This window comes from Poecilia mexicana, unplaced genomic scaffold (assembly GCF_051168715.1).
Source record: "Poecilia mexicana isolate PSO_F unplaced genomic scaffold, ASM5116871v1 scaffold_4, whole genome shotgun sequence".
NCBI lineage: Eukaryota > Metazoa > Chordata > Actinopteri > Cyprinodontiformes > Poeciliidae > Poecilia > Poecilia mexicana.
In genome coordinates, this window is record NW_028263373.1 from 18,888,842 (window position 1) to 18,915,755 (window position 26,914).

The 26,914-nt window shown below is 37.8% G+C and overlaps 2 protein-coding genes and 1 long non-coding RNA gene across 7 annotated transcripts; 1 reads left to right on the plus strand and 2 right to left on the minus strand.

Moving 5' to 3' along the window:
* The first annotated feature begins 2,551 nt into the window (after window positions 1-2,551).
* Window positions 2,552-16,239, plus strand: rhpn1 (rhophilin, Rho GTPase binding protein 1). Its single transcript, XM_088005051.1, has 15 exons — window positions 2,552-2,653; window positions 4,040-4,155; window positions 7,760-7,888; window positions 8,470-8,545; window positions 9,481-9,558; window positions 9,731-9,855; window positions 10,069-10,235; window positions 10,432-10,619; window positions 10,944-11,100; window positions 11,432-11,557; window positions 11,653-11,847; window positions 11,922-11,998; window positions 12,726-12,872; window positions 13,327-13,479; window positions 13,559-16,239. The coding sequence occupies exons 1-15, from the start codon at window positions 2,603-2,605 to the stop codon at window positions 13,766-13,768; spliced, it is 1,995 nt and encodes a 664-aa protein (XP_087861177.1). The 5' UTR covers window positions 2,552-2,602; the 3' UTR covers window positions 13,769-16,239.
* A 577-nt stretch (window positions 16,240-16,816) lies between these two features.
* atpaf1 (ATP synthase mitochondrial F1 complex assembly factor 1) lies at window positions 16,817-20,809 on the minus strand. The gene is made up of 9 exons (XM_014980504.2): window positions 20,581-20,809; window positions 19,530-19,638; window positions 19,377-19,439; window positions 19,175-19,237; window positions 18,829-18,879; window positions 18,683-18,730; window positions 18,353-18,448; window positions 17,363-17,470; window positions 16,817-17,282 (listed from the first exon to the last, which is right to left on the minus strand). Exons 1-9 carry the CDS (start codon window positions 20,793-20,795, stop codon window positions 17,100-17,102), a joined length of 936 nt encoding a protein of 311 aa, XP_014835990.1. The 5' UTR covers window positions 20,796-20,809; the 3' UTR covers window positions 16,817-17,099.
* A 683-nt stretch (window positions 20,810-21,492) lies between these two features.
* Window positions 21,493-23,847, minus strand: LOC148159968 (uncharacterized). 5 transcript variants are annotated; one of them, XR_015762686.1, is made up of 6 exons: window positions 23,242-23,847; window positions 22,540-22,649; window positions 22,333-22,450; window positions 22,089-22,156; window positions 21,899-22,014; window positions 21,493-21,799 (listed from the first exon to the last, which is right to left on the minus strand). It is a non-coding gene; the product is annotated as an uncharacterized LOC148159968 (long non-coding RNA). The 5 variants fall into 5 exon arrangements; XR_015762688.1 differs by having other exon boundaries at window positions 22,540-22,628; window positions 23,657-23,846; XR_015762687.1 differs by having other exon boundaries at window positions 22,540-22,628; window positions 23,242-23,845.
* Between the last annotated feature and the right edge of the window lie 3,067 nt (window positions 23,848-26,914).

Here is a 26,914-nt window from a genome sequence, read left to right on the forward strand (position 1 = left end):
ACAGTTTAAAAAACAAAACAAAACAAAAAACACCTAAATCCTAATTTAAGAGCTAAACATTCTGGATTTCTAAAATACCCAAGGAAACTTTACAAAGTTGTAGCCATCCTGCAATCAGCATTTTAATCACACAGTTTAATGGTGCTAATAGTCTGCAGGTCAAAATCAATTCTTGCAGGTTTAATTGAGCTGTTGCAGCTGTGTGATTACTTTTAGAGATGGACCCAACAAAATACCCATCAGCTAAAACGATACAGAAGATTTTAAAACTGCTTCAAGGGAGAAAGTAATGTGACAAATGGTGTTGCTTTTTTCTTTGTCAACTGTGTCTAATTTTTCTAACAAGCCTATGCAGAAATGTTTATACAGTAAACAAACATCTATGTAGACCACAGAAGACACCAAATAGAACACAAAAAACTCAATATGGCGGAGAAAGATGCACAGAAATGAGCATGAACACGTGTCGGTGTTTGTTCTAAATGGAACTGGACCTATGTAGAGAAGAGCCAAACCTAAATTACCACAAGCTTCAAATGTTTAATGGCAAAATGTTTCTGTTTCATTTTCATAAGATCACCAGCCTTGTCTCCAAAAATGAAGGTGTTTGTCCCTGAATGCATTTGCAAAGCATAATCTGCTTTTATATTACTTTTGGCTTCTTCCTCAATGAGTGGCTGTTCAGCCCATGTTAGTATATGACTCATTTCATAATAATACTCTATTACCAGCTTCAGCCAGCATGCTCCCATAGCATGCTATTTTGTTCGGGCATTGATACACATACCACTGAAACCAGAATTGCATACACTGGATAAAAAAGACACATTTTTTTCTCACTGTCTGAAGTTAAATCAGATGAAATTTCTCTTGTTTTACATTAGTTAGAATTACCAAAACTATTTATATGTTCTAGATGCCAGATAAAGGGAGAACAATTTTAGAGATTACTTTGTAACTTTCTTTGAATTCTGAACTTTACATGTATTTGGTCAGTATCAGAGATAACTATCTTTTAAACTATATGACTTGAAACAAACCCAAAAGGTGTGAGCCTTGTCATACAAGCCAGAATTTTTGGTTTCAGAAGTATTTCACACAATGAGGTCTTCTGATTGATATCACAAATTATCCCATCAAAAAAGTAAAAAGCCATCATAAGACAATTTCACCAAATGACTTAGAAGCATATAATCTTAATGTATGAAATATTTGACTATGAAGAAAGCAAGAAAAATCTCTTCAAACATAATCTCTCTTATTATTCTGGCAGATAGAAGATAGAAATAATTTTGGAATCAAATAACTTGAAACGCTCTTACATTTAAGCAGTTTTTAATCTGACCAAAAGAGCAAGTTTAAGAATGACATTTCTTTTAATTATGGTCTATTTTTAAAATGTTTTAAAAATTTGCAGCAGGATGGATTTGATTATTTTTTAGAAAGTCATGTGAAACTGGTTAGTTTGCTCAACTGAATTCAGTTCATACTTTAACTTTCATAATACACGAATTTTAAAATATCTTTCATACATTTAGAGTGGCGCCTCAAAGGTTTAGGATTTTTAGGAGGACAAGGCTTCCACCTGGTGGCCAAATAAAAACATGCGCTGATCTTACGAAAGTCAGGCATCATGTTTTTCAGAAAATAATTATCTTATGCATTGTGGTTTTTATTATAAGGTTTAATTCTAATTTTAACTTATTTAATATTCGTCACAACAGGCGAATGCGATTTTTGCTCCATATGACTGCAACTGGGTAAACAACTGTGCAGAGACGAACCGGTCAATCTTCAAATATATTTACGATTAATTAAGAAAATTAAAGATTATAATTCTATTTCCCCTTTTTAGCGGGAGCAAAGTGTTACTACTATTATTTGAGCTGTTTCTATGTGCGAGGGGAGGTTGCTGCTGCTGCCACCGTTTTGGAGTCGGTACACAAGCCAGTGCCCCTGTCGTAACCATAACAACGATCTGAGCAGTAGGAGGTGGGAGGAGTAGAAAGGGTACGCCCTAAGAAACTTCTGATTGGTCAGTTGAAGTAGGCAATCTGCCTCTTTCCTCTCTTTAATTTGCTCCGTCTACTGTCACATTAAAAAACCGCTTCCTGATTGGCTACGTTTCTTCTCCTTTACCCTCCCTCGGTGAGTAATCTCTTTCAGAACTCCGTCTGAAAACAACGACAAGGCTTTAACAAGAGAAAAAAGTGTTCAGCTTGGCTTGTTTTTGGGAGATAAAGGTTCACCTGCCTTTGGTCTATTCTTTGTTACTTTTGGTGCGTTGCTGTTTGTACAAAGCTGGCAGTAAGGCTGTAAGGGATGTAGGGGCCGTTTAAGCCGCCGGGTGTTGTTGGGTTACGATGGAGGGACCTGCCACAAGGCAAGTGGTTTACCGTTAGCTGTTAAAAGTTGTGGCTCAACTGAATAAAATTTATTTTGTTTGTTTGTTTTGTTAGTTCAGATTAAATGTGAAGTGTACACTAGCGTACAATGTGTGGATGTGAATAATGAGTTTAATAAATCCAATGTCGTTACTCTTCACAGAGACTTTGAGTTATCTCTGTCAGACGGCGCCTCGGACGACGACGACGACGACGACATGCCCGTGACGCTGCCAACAGACAGCAGCCACAGCGGGAGCATCCGCAAGGTGAGACCGGGAACTCGCCCAGTGACATGTTTCATCTGCCTGTTTGATGATTATGGCTTGCTACTAATAGAAACGCACAATTCTCCATCTCAGATTATTACACTGTTACAACCAATAATAATAAAAAGTTGTTTTTTTATAGCAGAAATGTCATATAATGGTCTATACAGTCATGGAAGAGTGCTGACTTGACACTTGTTCAGCATACAGTCACTAACTCCTCCACATAGAAGATAAGGCACAAGGGACACCAGTTGTACTCAGTACCTCAGTTTATTAAGGAAAAATTGAGTGGTAGGAGAAAGGCACACAAGTTGCCATATTCAACTTGTGTGCCTTTAATTAATGAATAAGAGGTAAGGAGAAAATGAACTGGACTGCCGTTCAATGATCCAAGTCCTCCTTCAAATTAAAGTAATTTTTGCAGATTCTTGCTTAAACTCAAATCACCTATTTTTAGATGATTGGTAGCCGGACTATCCCATGGGAACTTCAGGTGAAAGATAAAGGCCCTGGCTAGTGTTCCAACCCGTTCTGCTGTCCAGCCCTCGTGCTGCATACTACACAAAAAACACATTAAAAAATTAGGAAAAATCAGTAGTTTGGGCAAAATATCTAACTTTAATATATAATCCTCTCAGTAATATGTCTTGCTTTAAAGTTAGGTCATTATATTGCAGAATTAAATCCAGATCTGAGCAAAACACGTTTTTTTTTTGTTTTGATTGGTTAATCCTTTAATTTTCTAAATCATGTGTGGACATGTTTGAAACCATTCACCTGTTGCATTATTTGACAACTCATATTTGTGCATACCTTGTCATTTTCCTTCGCTGTTAAATGAAACCGAACATTTTGGGGTGCCAGTGTCTCCTCTTTTACATGTTTTGTGCTCTGTTGTTGAGCAGCCTCTGTCCTGCTGGCTCCCTGATGGTTGAGCAGAGGTAGGAGCTCAGCCAGAATCCTAATCCACACAGGCACTTTGAGGATTACTTGACGTTTGCATGTTAAATAAACACTTTCATTGGGTGAGCAGGAATGAAACAGGGAAGTGAGTGCATTAAAATGAAAGAAGGTTACAAGTTTCCTGCTTGCAGGACTGAAAAGGTGATTAGAAAAAGTTTTGTGGAGAAGCAGAGGGAGTATTCAGCATGTTTAAACTCCAGCCCCTGCTTAATATGAACTCATTTTCTTCTCTTTATTACTAATGTTAAACTTGCTTCTAAAACCGTCTGCAGTCTACTGAAGGGGGAAAAAAAATACTTGCAGACTCTGGAATAATCCTAACTCTATCAAAGTAGTTAAACCAAGTTCTCATATTCGCTGCTGGATGCAAGAATCAGAAAAAACGTTTTCTCCTCGTGTGGTTTAATGTCTCCCTTGTAGGGCTGTGATCCCTTCGCCCAGACTCAGCGCAGTAAACTGCAGCATCGACGAGCTCGCATCAACCAGCAGATCAACAAGGAGATGCGCATGAGAGCAGGAGCGGAGAATCTTTTTAGGTAAACAACATGAACTTACTACACCGATGCCTTTCTATGAACCGCACTGTTAATATACATTGATCCTCTGGCGATGGAGAAATTAGACAAGACTGATACGAGTATGGGCGTTTAGAACATTTTTGTTTGAATTGCTGTTCACTTGTGGATTCTTTAGCGTTCCTTTTCATTTGCATTTAAACCTTCTTTCACCATGTTCTGCTTTGCACATCACAACAAAAACGCTGTACATCTAAAGCGCCCTCTACCATATAAAACCTGTAATAGATGTAGAAACTGTGTTTTTAAATTGCTTTAATGTCTTTGCTTACTAACAAAAATCCGATTTTAAAACAATAATAATTTTGATTTATTAATTTGAGAAAAATAAAACTCATTTATTCACACCAAGGACAAGAGCAGCTTAGGGATCTGGGAGGACATGTGCTATGCCAGATTTAAACTGTTGAATATAAACACATTTACTGTCTCAGCTGATGCTTAGTTAGTACCAAATATCCGATCACAAGTGTGGCGGCGAGCATTATGGCAGTCCTGTTTGATGAATTTGTCAATTATCATCACTCTAGAACTCCAACATTTAAGACATAAAACTAGAAAATGTTTTTGAGACATGAGAAAACATTTAGACAGCTTTTTAAAAATTTTTTAGCCAGAAAGTTTTCCTACTGTTAAAATTTATATCTGTCTCATTAGTTACAAGTTGTGCAGCACTCAGAGTGGGAGTAAGTCATGTATCGAAAAATACAATTCACATAGGGGAAGTGAAGTCACATTTCCACTAACATTGTGTGAGTGTAGGGTCATTATGTGAAACAGTGGTTAGAGCAGGCGCCCCATTTACAGAGGTTATGGATATTAACGCAGCCGTCTCGAGTTCGACTCCCGTCCTCAGTTACTTTTGCTGCATGTCTCTTTTTCCCAACAAACTTACATGATTTAAAAGAGCATGAGATGTAAAGTTGTTGGTTTAAGACATTTATATGTCCCTCATTCACTCTTCTCAGAAGTTGTTGGACTGCAGCAAGTTGTTCTCCACCAATGTTTTGTAATTCTCTGGATCGAAAACCTGTTAGATTGCATGGCTGATTCTCAGATGGTAAAACTATATTCTTGTGGTTTGTAAATCCACAGAAAAGGAGAACGTTTATTTTTTTGGTTGTGGTTAAATTCAAAATGTGCTTCTCTTTACAGAAACATGCATAGTAAAATTAAACATTGCATTTTATTTGAAACATCCAAAAGTTACACAGCAGTGTGTTACTGTAAATCTACCACTACAGTAAAATCTCCCAGGTTATTTTTATCTGTGCCTCTGTACAAATAAAAGTTAACGAGTAGAAATAGAAATTATCTCCTTTATGTTTTTAATGTTTTAATGTTTTTAATGTAAATGTTTCCAGAGGTGTGAATGTACAATCAGACACTTATGTTGAGTAAAAAAGCTAACTCTGCCAACAACCTAGGTCTCAGTTTGGTTGAAGTGAACTCTGAAGCAGTTTGAGTACGTATGTGAATGCCAAGAGGACCGGAGACCGCTTCACAAGCAGGAAGCAGACTATGGCAGAGGGAATTCTGGGTAAATAGAACAAAAAGAAACGTACATGTCTTGTTCTAGTGGGAGAATTGACTTACGGTCTTTTGCCAAAGACAAAATACTTTTTTTTTGTTTTTTTAAACAAAAAAATTGAGATTTTTTTTTGTTTAAAATCTAAACAAAAATCTCCATTTTTGTTTAGATTTTACAAAGAAGAAAGGTTTTTTTTCAAAGGGTTTAGTTAATGAAAATGAAATGCACCAGCTGAAAATGTAACAAATGTTGCAATTGCGGTCCAGCTAAGTCTGCAAATCATATTGTACACTGGTTGCTGTGTTGTTTGTGATTTGTGAAATCTTTTGGATTTGATTGTTTGTTTTCTCATTCCTGCTTCCTTTTTTTTTTCATTGAAATAATTAATCACACATTAGAGCTGGCAGTTTTTTAAGCTGTTGTGTTAAAACGTGATGACTCAGTTCTGTGCAGATAATGGGAAAAAAAAGCGGAAAAAAAAAAAAAAAAGCACTCCTGCACCTTCTTTTTGGACGCTTGGTCACAGAGACAAAGAGGACCCCCACACGGCCCGGCAGCCTGTAATCAGCCAGCTTTGTGTCCGCCTCCCGTCCTGTTCCCATGCAGAGATTCCCAGTGAGTTTCACTGAGCTCATCCCCCCACTCATCTAGCTGGCAACCTCCCCCTTCATAGTTTGTTAGTGTGTGTTTGGTTATTCACCATGCAGTTTTACTCACTGACACTTTTGGGAAACTGGCTTGTTTTTAGGAGTGCTGTCCTGTGGGAGGTGTTCAGTGATTCTTGTTGTTTAACAAAGAAGGGTGTTAGTAATATGCCACGCTCTCAGGTTTCCTCTTAAAACTTCAGTACCTCTGATGTTTCTTAGGTGAGTTAGTCAGGGGTTTTTTTTCTCCTGATGTGCGTGCAAGTGTGTGTAAATGATGGGGATATTTGGCAGCCCATTTAAAGCTGACTAATCAGATTGCCTTTGGCGTGAGACTAGATAAATGTATATGCTTGTGTGCATGTTGAGACTTGAGATGGGAGTGACCAGTAAAGAGACTGCAGGTCCTTTTTTTTTACTGGTTTTATACCCAAAGTAGAAAGAAAATAAGACTCTTTAGTTATTTGTGAACAGTTATTGCAAAACTCACCAATATTATCGCAAATTACGATTCCCCAATATTTTCCCAATATTCTGCAATCCCAATTTTTTTTGTTTTGTAAATATTAAAAAAAATGACAGTGGGACAGTTAGAAATTTATTTATATGAGGATTGAAGTTAATAACATTCATGAAAGGAAATCGGGGGGGGGGGGAAAGAAAATTGCTCAATGTTTTTTCACTGACGCATTACATGGAAAAGCAAATGAAGTCAGACAGTGCTGACAAGGAAAAACCCTGTGATCAAACTGTTGTGAAATTGTACAGCTCCAGCTCCTTACACACTCATTAATTCATCTACAAACTGCATGTTTTTAATAAACGTCCTCCAACTGTAATGGAGATGTTTGGGATTCTGTGTTAGCATTGGAGTTCACTTTATTCCAGCCTGTTCTTATGTGCTTATTCAGTCATTGAGTTTAGGAGGTGGAATCATTTCTTTGCCAAACCCAATGATTCCTCAGACTTCCTGGAACAACAGTGTGAGCTGGCTTTGCTCTGTGCCAAGTCTGTGTTTAGAGAACAGTAGAGGCTCTGATCGACTAATAGGACAGTGGAGTTACCCAATAATAGCAAATACATATGTTGTTTTTTAACTGTATAAAAAAAAAGCGGTTCATAAAATAAAATTCATTTGAATTACACTGTGTGCGCTGTTATTATGTAAGTGAGCAATTTAACCATATATATTTCTCAACCCCAAGCTGTAAAAACATACACATGCCTATTAGATTTAAGCAGGCGGTGTGTTTTCAACACCCTACATCAAGTTGTGCGTATTTATTGGGTAGCTTCTGTGATATCATGAGTACTTTTGTAAGGGAACCGAAAAGGGGATTCTGTTGATAATTGATTCTGTTTTTTAAAAAAAATTTATTTTATTTTGCAGGGCAACAACCAACAACAAGGTGAAGGAGACGGTGGCTCTGGAGCTCAGTTTTGTCAACTCCAACCTGCAGCTGCTCAAAGAAGAGCTGGAAGAGCTGAACAGCAACATGGAGGTCTACCAGACAGACAGGTAGTCACACAGACAGTTCATGGTCTGTTTGTTGCATGCAATTTAGGCCACCCTCATTAAACTAATTATAATGAGCAAAAACAAGTGGATTGTCATTTTTCTATTTTCACGCTCTGTTTAGGTTGCATATCTGTCTACAGTTATATTTAGATTTATATTTATAAATATAGTTATATATTTAGATTGCTCTAAATTAGACCTAAAATTTAGAGCAATGCCAGTAATTTGCAGCTATCAAGATACAAACTTTGTCTGTCAGTAGTTTTTTTTTTTTCCCTCCACAGTCCAAGGTCAGGGCCAGGATAAACCCCCTCATTTGTGTCATTAATGACCCCATCACATGCATGCATGCTTTGTTTGCAGTGCTAGTTAATGGTGGGGGCTTACCTGGGGGTTGAGCGGCCTGTGAGGCTTAATAATTGGCTTTAACATTGCTTGTTAGCAGGATCAGTCAGAGAGTGGAGCCCCCCTGCTGGGTTTTAAGATGAGCAGATGGCGGTGCGGACTTGTCTTCTGTTTGAAACCTGCTTAGTGCTTACGTATGACTAAGACCCACAACGGGTATTTATGTCTGTCTACAGTGATGCCATCAGTGTTCCCATGATCCCCCTTGGCCTTAAAGAAACCAAAGAAATGGACTTTACTGTTCCCATCCAGGTGAGAGTATTATTGTGATCATTGTTCAGCTTTTTTTGTTCAGGAAAAATCATTTTGCCTGATAAACTTTATATAAGAGCTCGATTTGACTAATTATGGACCTGATGTTCCAAACAGCTGATTGGATGAAGCATTTGAGCGAAAGTCACACAATTCGATTATCCAAGTGGAACCACATGAAAACACTCTGTTAATTTAGGTGTCCATTCTTTGAGCCAATCAGCAGACCTCAAAGGAAAATCATTAAGTTTGGCGAGATGAACCTTCGATCAAATCCTCTTTAGAACTTCCATATCCTAAATGTTCATTACAAGTTAACCAGTTCCTATTACAGTTAAACCGGATTCAGAACTGTGAAAGTCTCTACACTCCATAACCTGCTTGCTAATATAAAGATTAGGAGGAACTTTGATCATTTTGTCAACATTCACTTTAAAAAATACAGATGTTTAGTGTTCAGTCAGTCAATCGTCTAAGAATAAACACACCTTCATACCAAATACCTTCTAATATTTGTGCTATTAAAAGTTATATTACATTTGTTTTAACACACTCAAAGCACATCACAGCCAGTCTAACGTGACAGATAAGTTTTCAACTTAAATTAATATTAATATTTTACCTGAAACAAAGAAAGAAGCCTAAACTTAAGAAGGCTGTTTTTTTTTTATCTCTACATAAAACTGCAAAAGTGCATCATTTTCCCTCTTCATGAAAGATTCTTCTTACTGTGTTTAATGCAACAAGAACTGTTTCAGGGTTGATATATTAAGTCAAGAATGTGCAGCAACAAGAGTATCTTTTTTTGTTGTTGTTTATCTAAGGACAGCTGAAATTTGTGCGGCACAGAATCTTCTTTTGCGTGTTGAAGGCATATAAAACTGCTTGTTCACACAAAAAAACAATGAGTTTCTTTTATCTCTCCTCTGTTGTAGGATTTCATCTGTGAGCACTACGGCGAGGACAGCAGTCTGTACGACAAGGAGATCAAAGAGCTGATTGAACTCAGACAGGTTCATAAAAGCACCGTCACAGCTTTATACACAGCAGACATCCCAGAGGTTCAATACTGGATTTGCTTCCATGAAATTGAAAAACACCCAATGATCAACAGTGATGGATATTAGCAGGGATTTTGCATATCTGTTACAATTCAGTTTTTTTGTTTGTTTGTTTGTTTGTCAGGCGATGCGCACACCCAGTCGGAGCCAGGCTGGGCTAGAACTGCTGATGGAGTACTACAATCAGCTGTACTATCTGGACCAACGCTTCTTCTCCTCACACAGGAACCTGGGCGTTCACTTTCACTGGTACAACATGTTCGCTCTCATTAAAAATCTGGGAAATTATCCTCACTTATGCCTCACCTTTAAGGCGATTACCATTAATATGACCATAGAGTACCAGCCAGAAGTGGACGTAATATCTTTTAATTTTGCACTCTTTAGGTATTCATTTAAATTAATGCAAACTCTCTATTACCCTAAAAAGGTAACAAGTCTTCCTTTTAAATAATCCCTCAGGTACGACTCTCTGACGGGGGTCCCTTCGTCCCAGCGTGCGCTGGCTTTTGAGAAGGGAAGCGTGCTGTTCAACATCGGAGCCCTGCACACGCAGATCGGAGCGCGGCAGGATCGCTCCGCTACAGCCGGCATCGACAAGGCCGTAGACGCCTTTCAGCGAGCTGCAGGTGCTGACAGAGCTCACGTTTACAAAAACACCTCGGATATTTCATTCAATTGTTTTGTGAGACTTGTGTAGTAGAGGTGCAATGGAAGAATCTCTGCAGTTGCTCTGAGTAATCTTCCACTGAAACTGCATTTTATTTTTCTCTTTAACCTTAGATCTAATTTTAATTTAATGCCTAAACTTCGTTGTCCATTTAGGTGCATTTAATTACCTTAAGGAGAACTTCTCCAACGCTCCAAGTCTGGACATGAGCGCTCTGTCTCTCAGCATGCTGGTTCGCCTAATGGTTGCTCAGGTGCAGGAGTGTGTGTTTGAACGCATCACAATCACTACGCGGGACACTAAGTTTACCTCCCAACTCCAGCTGGCACAAGAAGCTGCACAGGTGAGTTAACTTTGCTTTTTGTGTTAACATTCAATGAACACTATCAGTGTTTTGAATCTTGTAGAAAACTTTGTGTCAAACCACATGTTCACGACCTTCACCTGCTGCTTTGTGAACTCAAAAGAGCTTCAGAGAACATCCCGTTGGCGGATGCATTTCCACACCGGAAGAAACAGAAATAATCTTTACGTGTAATAAAAAGACTTTGGGCCTTCAATAATTTGAAAACACAATCAAGATTTATTCAGCTAATTTTGCTTAAGAATGTAATTTGCCAGTTTGTTTCCTTTACAGCATACACTTTCTTTACTCTGTGTTCTGCAGGTGTCGGATGTTTACTCGCTGGTGCACCAGACGATGACGCAACCCCTGATGAAGGACTATGTGCCATTTTCATGGGCCTCCATGGTTCAGGTCAAATCTGAACACTTCCGTGCTCTTTCCCACTATTACGCTGCTGCTGCGCTCTGCGACCACACAGGTAAGGAGAAACCAAATTTAGTTTAGTTGTTTTGGCCTCGACTTAAATCACTTTTTATTGAGGAGTTCATCCATTTAATATATAAACCTGAAAAACATAATGAATGTTCATCAGCATAAGTGTATTCAGGTAGAATAGGAGCCTTAAATATTACTGATGTTTAGAATTTTTTGAAATGTAGGTTTTGTGATACTAACTTTGTGTAAAAAGACAGAGAACTTTTCTTGTTCCTCTCTGACGATGTCACTGAAGCGCATCACTTCACAATCCCGCCACACCTGGTTCCGACGACGCATCCGAACTTAACTTGGTGTATCATTTCCTCCTTTAGTATCTTTTGATGGAGAGGAGTGTGATAAGGAGTCAGACAAGGCCTTCCTCAAGTTTTATGTCAACATTGCCTCAGGGCAAACTCTCAGCCAGATCCTGCAGGATCCTGAAAAAAGGCGAAAGCTCGGTGAGGCTACATGTTTCAGAAATCTGCTCTCAGCAGGAATTACATCCTAGTTCAGACTTATCACTCACTTTCAAATTGTTTGCGCTGACATGAAGGTAAAGCCCACCTTCGGCGTGCGGTTATGAGACACGAGGAGGCCATGCGTGTCCACAGTCTGTGTAAGATCCTGAGGAAGATGGACATCCTGCAGGACGTCCTGTGTCAAACACACAAGCGTTCCTTGGAGAAGTACTTGGAGCTGGACCGCGAAGACGACTTTGACGAAACAGCAGAAGCCCCAGAGATACAAGGTGAGAACTTCTGCAATGCAGTGTTGCAGTTAAGCAATTCATAAATAACTAAGTGTGACTTCTTATGTTTGCAGCTCATACTCAGCAGAAACCAGACATCACTCCACCAAGCTTCACTACAGTCCAGGTTTCTGACATCTTTCAAAGACTGGTGAGGAAGAGAAAGCCTCTTTTTAGATACGGGAGACATCAAATTGCCACTTTTTTGAATCAGGTGTATAATTTGTCTCTACGATTTTTCATTTATATCAAGAGGAGTTATGAGAGCCCCAGAGTTTGTAGCAAGCAGTTGTTATTTGGCTACAGTTGTAATAAAAGTGTTGAATAATTTGTAATAATTCATACTTGCAAGACAAGTACAAAATATCAGTCAATTTGGACCCTAACTTGGAAGACAGAGCTTGAAGATAGGCTTAACCAGGTGAAATTTAGGTTTTTGGAATGCTTTAATTGGACTTTAGAACGAAGTCTGATCAAAATTTGATGAAGTTGCCAGAAGAGGGACGTGGATAATAAATAAGCTCAGTGTGATATTTTGGAGAAGTTTTTGGAGGCAGAGTGAGGAAATATTTCTAAGTCAAGATATGACATGCTTCAATGATCTATTATTATAAGGGCAAACATTTAACCCTCTAATAGTAAGGGTTAAATGTTTAACCTTTTAGTTTTTTTTAACATATTAGTTTGTTTTCAGTTGATCTCAACATAATAAATGTCGGTTTGGATTGACATTACATTTAAGTTTGATAGAGACAGACACACGTCACAAAAACTGGATCTTTTAACAAGGGTGTGGACACGTTAGAGAGACCCTGTATATATTTATTTAGAAATAATCAAAACATGACAGTCAGACAGAACTGCTTCCTGTGTTTCAGGGCCCCTTGTCAGTGTTCTGCTCAAGGGCCCACTGGGGCCCCCCACGTGTGATCCGCCTGCAGAAAAGAGAAGGTGGGATGGGTCTCACACTCCGAGGGGACTCCCCTGTCCTGGTTGCTGGAGTCGTACCTGGAGGCTGTGCAGAGGTGAGACTAACTGCATGTGTTAAGGATGCAACTCTTAAGAAGAACTAAATAAAAACAAGATTAATCCTCTGGAAAGAATTTGTATCCATAAAATGTGTTGACGAGAATTTCTTGATGCTTAAATAATGTAGTAACGATCGGACATGGAACTGAAAGGAACCCAGTGTTTGAATGGCTGCTATATTCCTTACCACAGAAAAACCCTAGTGAAATGAAAAAAAACAGACTCTGCGTTCAACTTTTATTAAATAAAGAACAAAGTTTCAGAACAATGAGTAAGAAATGAGGATGATGAAAATGATGTAAAAAATATATAGTATATGCACCAATCAAAATTTTGCTCATGCTATCTAGTTTTTCCAGCAAAAAATTAGTTAGTTTAGTTTAGTTTCCATGACCTGATAGAACCTATGTTTGATTGGAAAAAGATCAAATTGTTTTGTTTGATGTTCAGGAGGCAGGACTAAGAGAGGGAGACTACATTGTAGCAGTGGATGGACAAGACTGTAAGTGGGCCAAACACGGGGAGGTGGTCCTCATGCTGACGAGCAGCAGTGACAGAGAAGTAGAGATCAGTGTGGTGACGTTACACTCACATGACACACAGGTGAATGTGACGCTTTGTGTGCTTTGTGTGCAGATCTGAGAGATAAATCGTACTGAATAAATCACATTTGTCCATGCAGGTGGAGAGAAAGGCGGCAATGTTGTCCCACAGCAGCGACAAAGAAAACAGTCGCCAGAGGCTGCTGGGCGGGGCCAAGGGGCAGAGCTCCGGCTCCTTGTTGAACTGGAACAGGAAGAAAAAGAGGGAAGGCAGCGGTGTCGCCAAGAAACTAGGAAGCACTTTTAGTTTGTCTTTTGGAAATATCCGTGACACGGAGACCATGTACTGAGACGGGACTGTGGAGGAATCACTCAGGGACCCACAACAGCAGAGAAGGTACGGTGTGCAGCAACGGTTCAAGGAGGTCAAGCATAGAAAGGCAAGTCTCTCTGGAGAACTGGACAATTTTTTAAGTCAAAATGTGAGTTTGTTTGGCAAAACCTGCCTATAAAGAAGCTGTGACATAATCATGTAGTGAAAAACTCTACTTTAAAACATCATGGCTTTGTTTTTACTGTGCATACTTTTTAAAAAAAATTGTTTATATCAGCAGATAAAATCCTGATTTTCTCTGTTGTAAATTTACTGTTTCTACAAAATGACACTTATGGAAATCATGACCAGAGGCCAACAACAGTACTAAAGGGAGTTTCAGTATTATTGGAAAAATATGTTATTTTCTCCAGCTAAAGAAGCCTCAGTGGTTGCATCCTTAAGTTTTCAGTACATACTGTTCCAAGTTATGCTGTGAGGGTTGAAGAATGTGTTGTTAGTTGAAAAAGTCTTTGGGCTTAGTTTTAGGATAGATAAAATCACCCTCACTTAAAAAATGTTAAGTCAAACATTTCTTTAAAAAGTTGAACGATGTTGTTTAGACATGTTTTTATTTTATTTTCAATCTTTGTCTTCATCAGCATCAGCCTTTTGTATGCAGGTCTTGGAATAAGACACTTATGATCAAATGAGGGAATGTATTGTACTGCATATAGAAACCCGTTTGATTTTATTGGTTTTACTACAAAAGAAAATTCAGATCCAGAAAAGATACTTTTATCACACTGCTGAAGGAGCCTACAGGGATTGTGATTAAGAATTAGAAACAGTATAAATATGTAATGTTTTATTATAAGCCAATGGTGCTGACTGTGTTTTAATGAATTAAAATATTACTTTGTGAGATTCAAGAAGATTTAAATTCACCTTGGTACTGCAACCGTTAACCCGCTCATTTAGCACAGACAGAAAAACAGTAGTTGCTGTTGAAAGCAAATATTGAGGAAAAAAACATAAAAGAGTCATATTTGGAGAGAGGAGTTATTAATTATAAGCTGCAAATCAGACCAATTTTCTGTTCACACTACAGGGGGCGCCCTTTCACACTGACCGGACAAAAAAAAAAAAAGCGATAACAAAAAGTTGCTCCGACTGCAAATGACTCAAGTATTTTACATCATTTTTGACAACGGTACACAGTAAGTTAGTTATGTCTCGAGTTCCTACACATTTTGTAAAAGTATTAAATTTGCTTTATTTTACCTTTACTTTCCACCTATGGGCATGGAAAACAGAAAATGAAGTATGGAAAGAAATATTTTGAGACTCTTTTTCTCTTTTTACTTGAGTTAAAGATGATTTTTTTTTATCTTTTGGTAAATAATTACTCAAAGAACCAGATTTCTTCATTGATTCATTATTGCAAACTTTGCGCACCAGGCCATATTATAAATAGGAAACAATTTAAGAGCAAACCATAAAAATTAATGTAACAGTGGCATAATGTAGCTTTTTCATTTTGTTTTACAATAGGAAGAAATTGGCAGGTGATGAAAAGTTAGTCACTTATGTACCCTTGAAAAGGTGAAAATGCCCTGAAAGTCAACTGGACGAGAAGGGAAATTTATGTATGAACTCTGGATTATTACTCAGTGGTACTGCTCAGGTTTCTCTGAGAATATTCCGTAACTATGGCGATGAGAAACATCTTAGTTTGGATGACTTTATGGTGTGAAGCTCAACTCTCTTTGTAACAATTGTTTAAATCATTTCTCTTCAGATTATACGCACTTGAATTTTTATTAGTTTTGTATTTTTTTGTAGATTAGACATCTTTATTGCACTGTGAGAATTTTTTTGTTCATATTGTAGCTTTATTTTACAACAATAAACTCACAGAGGCTGTGATTTGTCTGGTGAAGTATTTCAGGTGGTGCGACTATTCCAATGTCAACAGTGGGTTTTTTGTATGTATGTCAGTCGAGTCACTGTTTTAGTTTCTTCAGCTGAGGATGTTAATGGGAAAATATTGGGTTTTTTTTTTATTTTAACTAAAACAGCCCCGTAAATTTCTCCTGTCAAAATGTGTCGTTTCACTTTAGTTGTTTTTCATAGTGATAGTCTTCTGTAAGCACAGATGAAGTACACAAATGTTTTCTATGTTTTATAAAAGTCTAAAATTCACCCCAAACGTACAATTTGTAACAGTTTCCAAATGAAAGCCTGTTTTGCTTTATGATGAATTCAATGTATTATTGTCAGCAACTTTGAAGACAGTATTCAGTCTTTTTGGTTTTAGACACGAATGTTTTGTATTTTGTTTTTAAATCTGGTATTGTGTAGTTTTGTATGAAAAAAGTCAGCCATGATAAATTGAATTCATGTTTGTACGTCTGACAATCCCTAACCGGTAGGGGTGTGCACTGTCTTTGATGTATAAAATGCCATCACGTTGATAAATAAACACATAGTTCACTTGTGAGAAAACTGGACCCAATATTGAATTGTTCTATATAAATGAAAAGTTACCTTTGTTTAAGAAAGTGGTTTAATTACAGGTTAAAAATAAATTAACCTTGTTTCATTCATTAAAAGAATTTTAAAATGGTGAGTTCTGAGAAAAATGTTGAGCCACCGACCCAACTCCTCACCCTCAGCTATGAAATGTTTAAAAGAAATTATTTTATGGACAGCTCTTTTCATGTCACCCCTCAGCATCTCCGTAAATTCAAAATCTTTGTTTTCCGTCAACTATTCCAGTTTATATAGTTTTGTTTTCAGCCAGTCTTTGGAGCACTTCCTGGTAAGTTTTGAGTCCAAGACATGCTATGAGTTCCAGTTCTGGATCAACTCACATTTTCTTCAAACATCCCCTGATACTTGAAAGAAGTCAAGTTGGAATCCATGGCGATGAGCTGGCCAGGTCCAGCTGCAACAAAGCTCACCCACATTATAACACTTTTAGTTATTAATGAATATAGCAATTTTTGTGAAAAGTAATGAGGTAGAAGCTGAAGACAAGAATGTCTAACTGCTGTATAACCGAAGAGAAGAACACTCAGACTTTAAGAGATTTTTTTTTTTTTAATTAAATATCAAATGTAGAATTTTGAGCTCAGCTTCAGTGCTTACAAAGTCTCTTGGATCCAGTCTGGAACAGAGTGGGTCAAACGCCTCCATTTATTCCACCACATTATTTCCTAAATCACTAAATGTCAGCTCATGAGATGCTGCTCCTGCGCCTTTTCTGCTCACAATATCCATTTACGCGTTTGGATCCACATTGAGAGAGGAACCATGATGCTTCAGTCCGAGACAGATAAATAGTCCCTGGTCATCTTCTGATCTTAGGAGCCCCCCGGGACGCCTGCTGACCCCAGCCCGCTTTGCTCCAGCTCTGCTATCACCGACATGTGCTTAAAGTCTTCGGGCTGGTGGTTAAACGTCTCCACCAATCGGTACGTCTCCTGCCTCTGTGTGCCGTAGAACAGCTGTACCTGATTGGCCAAGCACTGAGCCTGGTGGACAGTCTGAGAAACAGAGAGATGCTTTAAATGTCCCTGAAGACATAAAAAAAACAAAAAAAAACAAGATTTTAAAACAGGCTTACAATGAACTTGGGATCCATCTCTGCTGTCATGAGCACAACGCCCTTCTCCTCCTTCAGCTCCGGGTAGTGGTAGAGGATCAGCTGACTCGGAGCGTTCTCGCCAAGCGTCTGGGTGCAAGCACAGGAAAAAACACTTTGAACGCTGGCAAATATATATTTTTATGCAGATTTGCTGATTTTAGATCTCCATGCATAAAACATTTACATAGCAAATGTGTTCTGATATTTTTAGGAGAAGTGCAGCGGTACAACCGACATATTTTAAAATGGAAAATAAGTGAAGTCATGATGTATGGAAGAAAATATGTGCCATCAGAATTTGAATAAAAAATGCATCTGAAACTTGAATGTTGTATATTTGCACTTACTTTTTCAATTTCTAAATTAATTCAGAATATAATTTTGACCTAAAAAAATTCAGTGTCATTATTTGTACATGTTTGCAATTTTCATTTGTTAAAAAAATTCACATTCCTATTTCAAAGTGATGACATTATATATATATATATATATATATATTTTTTTTTTTTTAGTGTTAAAAAAATTCAACTTTTAAAAATTCAAATACAATATTTTCAGTGTCCTAAAAAACTTATTCTGACAATGTCAGATTAAAATAATAACTGACCAGAAAATACAAAAAGATATGGTGTTTGATTTCTGTCCTGTTTGAAAATGCTCAGCGTGTTTTTTTGTGTGGAAATAAATAAAATTACAGATATGAGAAATTAAGTGTGGACCATTCTGGCCATGTACAATATGCCTAAAAATTTCACTGAAATTGTTCAATTTTATTGAATTGATATCACCTTAAGTCAAACAACTAACCTTTCAAATGACCTGATTACATTTGTTTTGCCAGAGTTCATATTTCCAGGCCTTTCAAAGAACAAGAGCATTTGCAGGAAAATTTGAGAAGCAACCTGAACTAAACATGAGCTCATTTCTTGTCTGTCAGAAGTGTGAGGTAGCAAATGTGAATCGATTTACCTGGATGTTTATGAGTGAAGTGAAATGCAGCTCGTGTCTGGACCACTGACCCACAAAGAACTCATAGCCCTCCTTCTGAGGCAGAGCGTAAAGGAACTGGAGAGAGCACACAGACAGAGGTGAGCAGGGAATCCATGATAAAATAATAGTTAGCAAAGAAAAATCTGAAATGATTTCTGGTTCTGCAGTTCACAATATCTCTCCCTCTCTCTCTTTCTCACTCACTCACTCACTCACTCACTCACTCACTCACTCACTCACTCACTCACTCACTCACTCACTCACTCACACACACAGTGAACCATGGATTAGTTTCAGCAGGGATCTTACCATGGGGCAGGACTTGGATCTGCTGAAAATCACCTCATACATCTGTGACTGCAAACAAGACAGAAGACAGGTGTTGGATGATCAGTAAATTATTAAAGTGGAGATGTAAACTATTTGCACCCAGCATTCTTCGGTAATGAACTCACTGGAATGGCGGCGCTGATCGTGTCTTTGGTTGAATAAAACTGCATCCAAAGCTGGAAGAGTAGAAGATAAAAGTTCAGTCTAGATCTAGTTTGCGATTTACAAGTAAAGCCCCCCAGAGGGCGCTATAGAATGAAAGTAAATCTGAAGGTTTGACCATCAGCGACAAAAAGAACAGAAAAATATTGTCTGAACCAAAGCGAAGAACCTAACATTTTTTAGTTATTTTATTTTAGTTTTTTAGTTAGTTTAGCTAGTTTTAATTTAACAAAATTTACCAGTTGCAGTAGAGTTCAGAAACACAGATTTACACTGAGGGTACTTAACCCAACAAAATGTCAAACTCACCTGTGAGATCTCCTCGCCAGTCTTGTCCTTGATCATCTCCAGATTAAGAATGGAACCTAATGTCTAAAAGAGGACCAAATTATTTTTATACAAAAAAACAAACAAAACCTAACTAAAATATTTTTCAGCCTTTCAAACGATGACTCTGCTACACTACACATTCAAAATCTGATCCTCATCTTGGCTTCTTCGCCCAGTTCACCTTGTTTTTCGTAAACGCTCCAGACGCTCCATCACCAGAAGCCATCTTATCTCTTTTCTCAAACTAAAAAAGAGGAAGGAACAAAAGGAGTTGTTCCTTTTTTCTGATTAAAAGTAACCGATGCCTGAACAAGTAGCTAAGCAGAAACGTCACCTCCTGCTCCATGACCCGGACGAACTCCGCCTGCTTGGAGTGTCCCAGGACGTCCTTCTTGGCCTCATGCCGCTTCTCCAGGCGCTCCTTATATTCCTGGGGTTTCGCACTAAAAGCAAACAGAAAACTGATCACTATTTGCTCCGCAACAAGCTTCTTCAGTTGAATACTTTTCATATTTTACTGCCAACACATTGCAAAAACACAAAATCTTAACTAGTATTGGTGCTCTAGTTTCTAGTAAAAATATCTTGGGACACTTATTAGGTTGATCAGGAGGGGTGCACCTTAAAGCTGCAGGTTAGTAGTTCTCACAGGCATTCAGCAGTTTTAAATTTAAAATGTATTTCCTCCAGGTTCCTGCTGTTTTGATGGACCTGTGCTAAATCTGCCAAGCCAAACAGTGAGACTCCAGTGAGAGATGAATACTGTTGTACTCGTATGGAAGTTGAGATTTACTTTTTGTACAAAAATCTGAATGCTTTACTGTGTTATTACGGCCACAGTCCTGCATACATTTGTAGCTTAGTCAATTTAGATTACATTTGACTTATTGCAGTGAATATGCTCAGTGCATTTTCAAACAGATGGTATTAATTTTCTTCAAAAGTTTTTCTATTTGCACTTTCCAGGATTGTGCTTTATTCTGCTGCTTTTGCCTATTTCTTACATTTCTGCAAATCTTCTGCAACTGACTTCAAATCCTTCTGAAATTTTCACTAAAATAGTCAATATACAGCATTCACACTGCATTTTCGCAGGCCAATTCAGCTTTGCTGCTGAATTGGCATACAATGTTCACGCCTTTTTCTATAGGATAACATTGCGGTAACATTTGACAACTTTTTATGAACTAAGGTTTAAAAACATTTACGGGCTTAATACAACAGCATGGACTAATGGGCCGAAATGATTATTTGACATAAAGTCTTTCAGTCACACTTTCCTTGGTTCCACTGACTCCTCTCTGTGCTGTAGCATCTGATTATCTTTAAAATAGCAGACTACATGACGGGGTTTCGGACGCTGCTAACTCCGTCCGCTCGCTGACCTGCGCAGCTTCTGGATCTTGTCCTGGTACTTGCTGTAGAACGGATTCTCCCCCAGCTCCGGATCCTTTCTTACAGAGAAGGCTCGAAACTGTTGTGGGACCAGCCCAGGGATCAGCGTCCTGGTGCCAGTGGCCCTGACGGCCAACATGCCCCGATAGAGACATGACATCTGAATCAACGCCGCCGACATCTTTCCATCGTTGCCGTCCCACATCTATAATAGACCGACCACATATGTGGCGGCGCATGTTTTTGGTTCCGCCTTACCATAGGTGGAGTTTTTTTTTCTCTCCTTTTTTCAATTTATGCTAGTAAACTGTTTGAGAATCAGTAGTATTTCTGACGGTAAAAAAATATAAAATCTATCTATCTGTCTGTCTGTGTCTATTGTAAAACCAGAGTGAACATTACAAATAAAATCACACCCTACAGCTACTTATATCAAACCTGTTCTATTTTTTTAAACATTATTAATAAACACTGTCAAAATATAACACCTCCTTAATGGAAGTATCAAATGAAATTGTATGTTCTAATGTAAGTTTTTGTAATAGTAAGAAGTTGTAGACTGTATATGATTGCTGAGACACCCGTTACCCTGTAGAGGTCAGTACACAGTAAAAACTGCTGGGTTAAAAATAACCCAATACGTAACCCAGCGCTGGGTCAAATATGGACCGACCCAACGCTGGGTTGTTTTAACCCAACTGGGTTGGGTTGAGGGTTTGACCCAGCACATTGGGTCATGGCAACTAACCAAACGTTGGGTTAAATTGACTTGTTTAAATTGGTTAAACTGACCCAAAATTGGGTTGAAATTCATAACCCAACACAAGGGTTATTATACCACTATAGTTGGGTTAAAAAAAATTATTTTAAATTTCACTATATAAAAACAGGATTAAAAGACATGAATTTAAAGCTTCTTTTATTTCCACATGATACATATATAGAGCCAGCAATTTCATTTACAAAAGTTACAAAACATAAGTAGTTAAATCACTTCAATTCATTTGGCTACAACTCCAGAAGTATCTGTTACTCCATATTAGAAAACATTTAATGAAAAAAAGTCTGTTTTAAAGCAAACTACAAGTAAACCTTTCAGCCATTAAACAAGGAGCATTTTTAACGACACTTTAGCATTTTGCCTGTCTCCCTGCATGAGGACATACAGGTTGTCACATTTTGTAGATGCACCACCAGGTTTGTCCCAACCTGATGGAGAGAGAAGACAGAAAATAACAGGCCATTAGTGATGAACTTATATAAACAGCAAACAATTTGAGCATGATTCAGAGATGAATGTTGACTTACAGGCTGGATATCAATGAAACCCTCTGAACTTCCAGGTTGATGGATCTGAAACTCTTCTCCCAAATGTGTAAGTAGGGAGGAGCACTGGCAGCAGCTGCAGGGCTACATCATCTTGTCTGCATGGGAAACATAAGCTTGTGTTAAAATGTTAAATGTTAACAGTTTATAAACATATCTTCAGCTTCAATACCTTAAGGGAGAAAATTCATGTTGTTGAGAAGACGGCCGCTCCTTTCTCTTCTTGGCCATACAAAAGATCTTCGTTGAGAACAAGAGAGAGAAGCACAAAAACAGGCCTTTAGTGAATTTAAAGGTAAAGGGATACATTCTCAAAAACTAATTTCTGACTGATTCTAGTTTAACACAAAACCTCACTATTGAATGTGATGCACTTAAACAATCTGAGCATTATTCAGAGATGAAGGTTGACTTACAGGCTGGATATCAATGAAAACATCTGAATTTCCAGGTTGATGGATCTGAAACTTCTCCCAAATTAGTAAGGTGGAGCAGGAAGGAGTACTGGCAGCAGCTGCAGGACTACATCATCTTCTGTATCAAACATAAGTTAGTGTTAAAATGTTGCAGTAACTAGAAAGCATGAAAACATTTTAGAGAACATTTCTTCTGAGCTTCAATACCTTGAGGGAGCAGACTCATGTTCTTGGTCATGCAGAAGGTCTTCGTTGAGAACGAGGAGTTTGGGTTTCGCTTAATTCTCCTGAAGATCCTGGATGTAAAATTACAAAATCTATCAGAAAAGACAAAATCACAAATCAAACTTTAATGACTGAATTAAATCTTATAGCTGTCTCAACTGCAAATAACTTGTAATTAGCCAGCAATTTCAAATGTTCAGAGTAATTTTATGTTCCTAAAAATAAATATAGCACTTAATAAAATAAAATGACATATAATTTAATTTAGAAGTAAAACTTAACACAAACTTAGTGCTGAATAACTTTCAGCACCAACTTTAAATAAATGTATTTGTAATTAATACCGTAGTAACAATAATAATAAAATGAGCAAACATTAACATTAGATATTGTCTTAGTTTTGCTTTTAATTCGTTGCCTAAAACCAGCGGGAGTTTGAAAGCAATGTGCCGGGAGACGGTCGTTCTCTCTCGGCTTAACGAGCCGCTCCGCCCGGTCAACTGACAGAGAGGGCGAGACGAGCCGGCGGCTGGAGGGGAGCGATAAGTGCGAACACGTCCGAGCATGTTTGTAATTAAGCTATATGTTAATAAACCGAGCGCATAATTCAGGTTTACACAACTAATTTATCGCCTAATAACTTTGCAAAAGTTATTTTATTTTCAAAAAGCATAATATACCCACATTATTAAAGCTCTTCTCGCTCTCCTCCGCCATTACTGCTGGTGTTCGAACACGTAGCCTCAGCCCGCTAAGGATGCGCGCGCATATTGCAAAAATCAGGGGACAAACCGTCAACTACCTTTTCTTTTAAAACTAAATCGATTTTTAAAAATTTGACTATGTTAAGTTACGAACAAATATGATTGAGGTTATATTAAAAACTGAATTTAATTTACTTGACAAATTGTGCCCTTCCCCTTCATCTATTTTTTCCCCAACATCCGTATTGTAGCAACACCGAAGCTCTTTGTCAGAGGAACCTACCGTAATAAACATTTTAAATAACCATAAAAATAAATATCAAACATGTTTGAAATAAATTCAATTTATGTATAAAATTCTATAAACGTTGAAACTTTATCTTCTTTTTACTTACCATGTCTTATTTCAAAGTAGAGGAGAAGTCCGTTATGCAATGTTCACAGTCATGTTGAAAATGGAGGCTTGTGAAGAGGGGCGTGGCTTCTTCCAAGTTTCATCTTTAACCCAACCGTTTGGGTAAATCTACCCACCCAACTCCTGGCCCAACAGAAGTGTGCACGATGTAGACTTCCGATAAATTTCTGACCCAACTCATGAGTTATGAATTTTGACCCAATATTTGGTCAAACTAACCCAACCTATGACCCAACAGCTTCAACCCAGAAATTGGGTTATGAAAATAACCCAGCATTTTTTACTGTGTACAGACTATGTTTTGCCTCTGCTTCAATCCCCAGCTCCCATCTCCATCTTTAGCTAAAACCCTCATCTCTGTCGGTCACAGAGCTCAGCAATAATCTGTTGCAGCCTGTGTCCTGTCCTCACAGCATGTAAACACACGCTCATCTCTCTGCGTGTGTTTGTGCAAATGTTCACAGACGCTGTAAATTTCATGTGCATTTCCCTCATGATGGTTTGAGTGCTTCAGTGTTTACGCTCCACAATCATTTCTTCAGTTTCTTCTGATCAATAAACAGAGCAGCCCGGAACAGTTCAGTGCTTCTGGAGCCGAGCAGATGACAACAAAAATGTTTGTGTTCATGTGTTTACATTGTGTCTCAGCCGTTCATCACTGCTCCACGTAGTTGACTTTTCACTCTACAGTTTGATTGTACGTAATACACATCACTTTGGTCATGAGCAGCTTTCTCTCATGGAATTTCATAATAAATAATTTTGCAGATGGATATGTCTTTTGATCAATGACATCATTTACTGTGCAGCAGGGAAATGTGAAAAAAAAAACGAGGGTGGATTTTATGATCAAGCAACATGCCTCTGTTATTGTAAAGTTATCAAGAAGTTTGTTCAAGTTTCATTCATTATGTAGACAGAAGCATTTATCATACTTCCTGAAAGGAAAGTCAATTTGAAGCGAGACGATCAATTTTAATAGAGCACGAGCTTTTAAAGATGAAAATGCTGCACCTGTCTTCTTCAGAACCTGCTGCAGCTCAGTGTCAGTTTGCTGTATATAAAAAAAAAATCCTTTTGAATATAAAAGTTTACACAAAGTCCAAACTTGTAAAAACCAACAACTCTTTGTGACAACAGTGTGATCATATGTCACTGATAGAAGGCAATTGAAAATCTGAAATGGCCGTTCCTCAAAATAGAAACTCAAATTTAAAGCTCCAAGATCCTTTTTATGGCCTAATTTAGGTTGACTTAGTATGAACATCAGCATTAAAGTCTGTCAGATCACCTTCTGGTTGTATACCTCCAAATAATGCAAAAATAATACTGCACACTGAAACATGACACACTTTTATCTATGTGGATGCTCAGGTAGAAAGCAGCTAAAAGTCACCAGGAGGTTTGAGGCCGAAAAGGTCCCACAGCATCACAGATTTGACTTCATACAAAGCAGGATGAAGGAAAATGATCCTGCTTTGTTTGATACCCGACCTTCTTGAAGTTGTCGTTGCTGAAAGGCTCAATCTAACTATCCTCTTTACCACAGCACAGAGTTCCAGATAAAGTCTCAGTACAGTTTGTCAAATGCCCCATGTTTACATGTGACAATAGGACAGAAGAGACTTTTGTATGACAAACCTTTCTTTCGATGCAGAAAGAAACTAGTGGCTGTTTTGGAGACTTGGTCATCAAAGCATATACCATACTCTCTATCAATGACCTTTGGAGATTTCTGTCTTCCTCCTGTGTTTTCTCAAGAGAAACTCAGAACCTTGTCCAGCCCCTTTGTCACATTTCCAGTTATTTTGATCGTGCTACGACTATGGATATGGGCAAGCTGATATTTTATGGAAACATTTCTTTATGGAGAAAGACGAACATGTTCTGTTCAGAACAGGCATGTTCTGTTGTCTTTCCCACTGCAATGATGAGCTAAAAGACACAAATCATATTTAAACAGCAGAACGTCATGGATTACAAAATAAAAAAAAATCCAGGACTTGAATAAAATATGTATAAAATATGTAGTGTAAATATAAAATATAAAAATATATTTAAAAAATGTTTAGAAAAAAAGGGTATCAAGGATTTTGGAAAGAAAATTTTGAATTTTACTAAAGGATTTCCCCCAACTAATAAATGTATTCAGATTAACTTTTTTTTTTTAAAGTTATTCTTTTTCAGTGTAAATTTACTGAACTGCAATAAAATGCACTTATTTAACAGGTCGTTACACTTCTTAAATATGTTTGCTAATAATTACGCAATGAACTCTATTAGCATCTTGTTCCCACAACAAAATAAAGTGCCGATCCAAAAGCAAAAATGTTGTTTGTAATATTTGTCATTTTTTTCAGGATGTCTTGAAAGATTATTCGGTAGAAGATTTGCACCTTTTTTTTCCCATTTAAATACATATATCTTCTGTGCTGTTAGGCTCTAAGCTCTTCTTTAAGTCTCTCTTCTCACTGACCCACTGTCCCTCCTCCTCTTCCTCTGTGTTCTCTTGCTCTCTTTGTTATGGTGGTGGGTTGCTGCGTGGAGGATGTATATTTCATGCGCAGCTCTGGAGGCTTTTACCATTAATTATAGAGAAACACTAAGCTCTCCTTTTGCCGGACAGATGTTATTTTTTACTTAAGGAGAGAAAGGGGACTTTTCCATAATTCAGAGGTAAATCCCATTCTGCAGAGAACAAATAAATAAATGAATAAATAAATAAAGCAAAAGCAAAAACCACAAACATTTGGTACAGTGCAGCCGCGTTCTCAGATGTGTAACACGGCAGCCGAAATACAGATTTTCCTCCGCAGCCTTCAGCCTCTAAGTGCCTTTTGTGTAATAAATATGGAACAGCTGCTTCATGCTTTCATTTTTTATTCAGTCTGCTGAAGTATTTCACCAAATCACACACTTTGTAGTTTCAGAACAATGCGGTGTGTAAAACCTGCACAGAAACAGCAACACTCAGACTCAAAGATGGATTCATTTACAGAAATCTTTTGATTTCAAATGAACTTCACTGCTGTTTTTAAACCAAACTCTCTCACCTCGTGAGTGCATTCATTAAGCACATGAATATGGTAAGGTAGCATCTCTAATATTTAAAACATCCTGGTTGAACAAAGTTTTACTTTCTTATAACATATTTTGTTACATTTTGCATAATGTTAAATGATTTACAGTTTTCTCAAAATATATACAAAAAATAAGAGACAATGACTTTCATTATCTG